The following is a 2769-nucleotide window of genomic DNA, read 5'->3' on the forward strand; positions in this document are numbered from 1 at the left end:
GGGAGAATTGAGGGGAAAGGCATGAGTCAGTAGCAAGACACAAACAGTTGACTGAAGGTTACCTGGGACACTGCTTGCGATCCCGTGGCCTCGTGCCTCGGGCCAGCAGGATGCAAGCCAGTGGTCCAGGTAACCTTCAGTCAAACTGTTTGTGCAACATCCCATAACTAAAACAAAACTATATAATGTAAGAAATTATTGATTTGTTATAATAAATATAGTAGACACAGTGAGACAGGCACCGAAGGTGCCTCCAGCAAGCACAAAGTGCTCTGCTTGCTTCCTGTGCCGAAGGCACAACGGGCTTGGGCTAGTCTATAAAGTAAGGGAGAATGGTATGGGGGAAGGGGTGGGACGATTTGGGCATTTTCGCGTAGCCCACATGGTGTCGGTTGTTTCGGTTGTGTCGGTTGTTTCGGTTATCAGACCTTTTAGGAATTTTCGCGTGCTTTTCATTTTCGGAGTTCAATTTCCCTACGAGTTTCGAAACCCTTGCAATCTGAACACCTCTTTTCCCCCCCATCTATTCCCTCACATACTACTGTTGAAATTGTTGAATACCATCTCCCCAGTGATTATTTGTAAATTTGTAGTGAAATTCCCCTCCTGGGGTAAGCTTTACTTATTTAAATACCAAAATAACTTGAAAAATTCAAAAAAAATTAGTGATTTTCGCTTTTCTGCTGTGTTTTGGACCGCATTTTGGACGATTTGGACCTCCCTTGGACCTCCCTTGGACCCCTGGACCCCCCTGGACCCCCCTGGACCCTTTTGGAGAGCAGGTTTGTGTGGTGTGTTTGTTGTTTGTTTCTGGGCCCAAATCCCACGGAGGAACGGGGGAAATTGGGTATACAAGACGAACGTGCGTGGAGTCTTGCGGGCGTCTTCTGCAGTTGTCAAAGACTGTCCTGTGAGATCTCCGTGTCAAGTCCTACCTCCCTGGCTGCCTGTTTTTACGGGTGTTTGCCGGTTGCTATCAGCTTTTGCTGGGACCTCTGATAGCACTACAGTGCAGAGATTTGGTTGGCGGGACGCTTTTTTGCGTTGAGTCTGACTGGGGTGTTCTATCTGGCAGTTGCTCACAGTTGCCTTCCTATCCCCTGGGATAATATCTCGGACAGCATTTGTTGTCTTCAGCACTGTCATACGTCGATTTCCTGACGCGATCCTGACCTCGGGAGGCTCAGACTTCTTCGACCACCCACACACACCCACTTTGTTGGATTCCGACCTATGTACGTAATGTATCTCTCATGTCTTCCTCAACTAATTGTGCTGCAGTGGTGTTTCTATCCTGTCCATTGCCAGATTTTGCCTCATTTTTCGATTTTGTTGCTACGTACTGCCATGTTCGTATATCATTTATTAATTTTTATCGAGTTCTGCTAATCAATTTCCCCTTAGGCTTCCTTCCACTCCACCTACTTCCCCTCAACGAGCCCAGTCTGCTGCACGTCATGCTGAGAGAAATCAACGTAATCTTGGCTCGCCTCCTGCACGACGTGTACCGCAAAATGATCCTGCCCCTGTAGCACCAGATGCTCCCCATATGGTATGTGTATTTTGATTGAAAACTTTGACTGTTGCTGACATATCCTATTCAGAATATTCCTCATATGCTAGGAAATTTAAATCATGCTCAGATCCCTGTGCAGAGATTTCCTGGAATTCCACGAAATGCAATTGAGCGTCATGAGGCGCATCGTCAGTGGCGTGCTCATCACCCACTACCACCCCCACCTGCTCCAGGCTTTGGCTATTTCCTCCTGGTCCTCCTCCTCCCATTGTCTATCCTCCAGGATTTGGTGGCTATCACCTCCTGCTCCTGCTGTGTTCCTGCCCTGCCCCAGCTCCTGCCTGTCCCTGCCCCAGCTCCTGCTCCTGTCTACCCTGCAGCTCAAATGCCGATGTATGGTGCTGTATATTATGAGGGTGCAGCTCGCCTCAAAACATGCAGAAGGCCCATCCAATTCCTCATGAGCCTGGTGCTCAGGGAGTACGTGTCGACCGTAACTTCGATCTCATGGAAAATTTCAATCGACTTCATGAGCAACGTCGAAGGCAAAGACATAATAGACGAGGTCCTGCCCCCAATCCACCACCTCCTGATCTGCCTCCTGCTCCTTTTAATCCTCCCAATCCTCCTCAACCTCAACCTCAACCTCTTCCTCCTCACCCTCTTCCTCCTCAACCTCAACCTCAACCTGATTACGCTCAGTTTAATGTCCAGTTTCATCACCATTTGCAAATCTTGCAAAATCAGGTTGAAGATATAGAAGATCCATATCTTTGCCAACTCAGGGAGGAAATGATACAGCGAGAAGCACAGGAGGCTCATCGTCAGCAACAGCTTCGTGAACAGTTGCAGCGACAAGCACAGCAGGCTCATCAGCAGCAACAGCTTCGTGAACAGTTGCAGCGACAAGCACAGGAGGCTCACCAGCGGCAACAGCTTCAGCAACAGTTGCAGGATCGTCAGGCTCAAGAGATGCATAGGCAAGCACAGATTTTGCAAGCCCAACAACAAGCACTCTTGCGAGCACAGGAAGAGGAAGCACGTCATCATGAAATAGCTCAGCAGGAGCATGAGCGTCATCTTCAGGCAGAGCAACGCAGGCTTGCATATGAGGCACGTATGGAGGATGCTTGGCAGGACTATCACAATCCAGGATCACAGGAGCAGCATGACCAGGATGAGGAGAGAAGGAGAGCTCAGGAGCATGAACGTCGTCAACAGGAAAATCCAGAGGATGAGCAACCACCACCAGC

At 49.0% G+C, this 2769-nt stretch overlaps 1 protein-coding gene across 1 annotated transcript; it reads right to left on the reverse strand.

Moving 5' to 3' along the window:
- Positions 1–618: 618 nt before the first annotated feature.
- On the reverse strand, positions 619–2071 carry EDB91DRAFT_1309983 (uncharacterized protein; the record flags this gene model as incomplete). The annotated part of the gene is made up of 5 exons (XM_041325087.1): positions 619–908; positions 936–1231; positions 1426–1596; positions 1741–1890; positions 2001–2071. 5 exons carry the CDS (start codon positions 2069–2071, stop codon positions 619–621), a joined length of 978 nt encoding a protein of 325 aa, XP_041173101.1.
- Positions 2072–2769: the final 698 nt, after the last annotated feature.

This window comes from Suillus paluster (assembly GCF_016628075.1).
Source record: "Suillus paluster strain FC165 chromosome Unknown EDB91scaffold_70, whole genome shotgun sequence".
In the NCBI taxonomy this organism is placed as follows: Eukaryota; Fungi; Basidiomycota; class Agaricomycetes; order Boletales; family Suillaceae; genus Suillus; species Suillus paluster.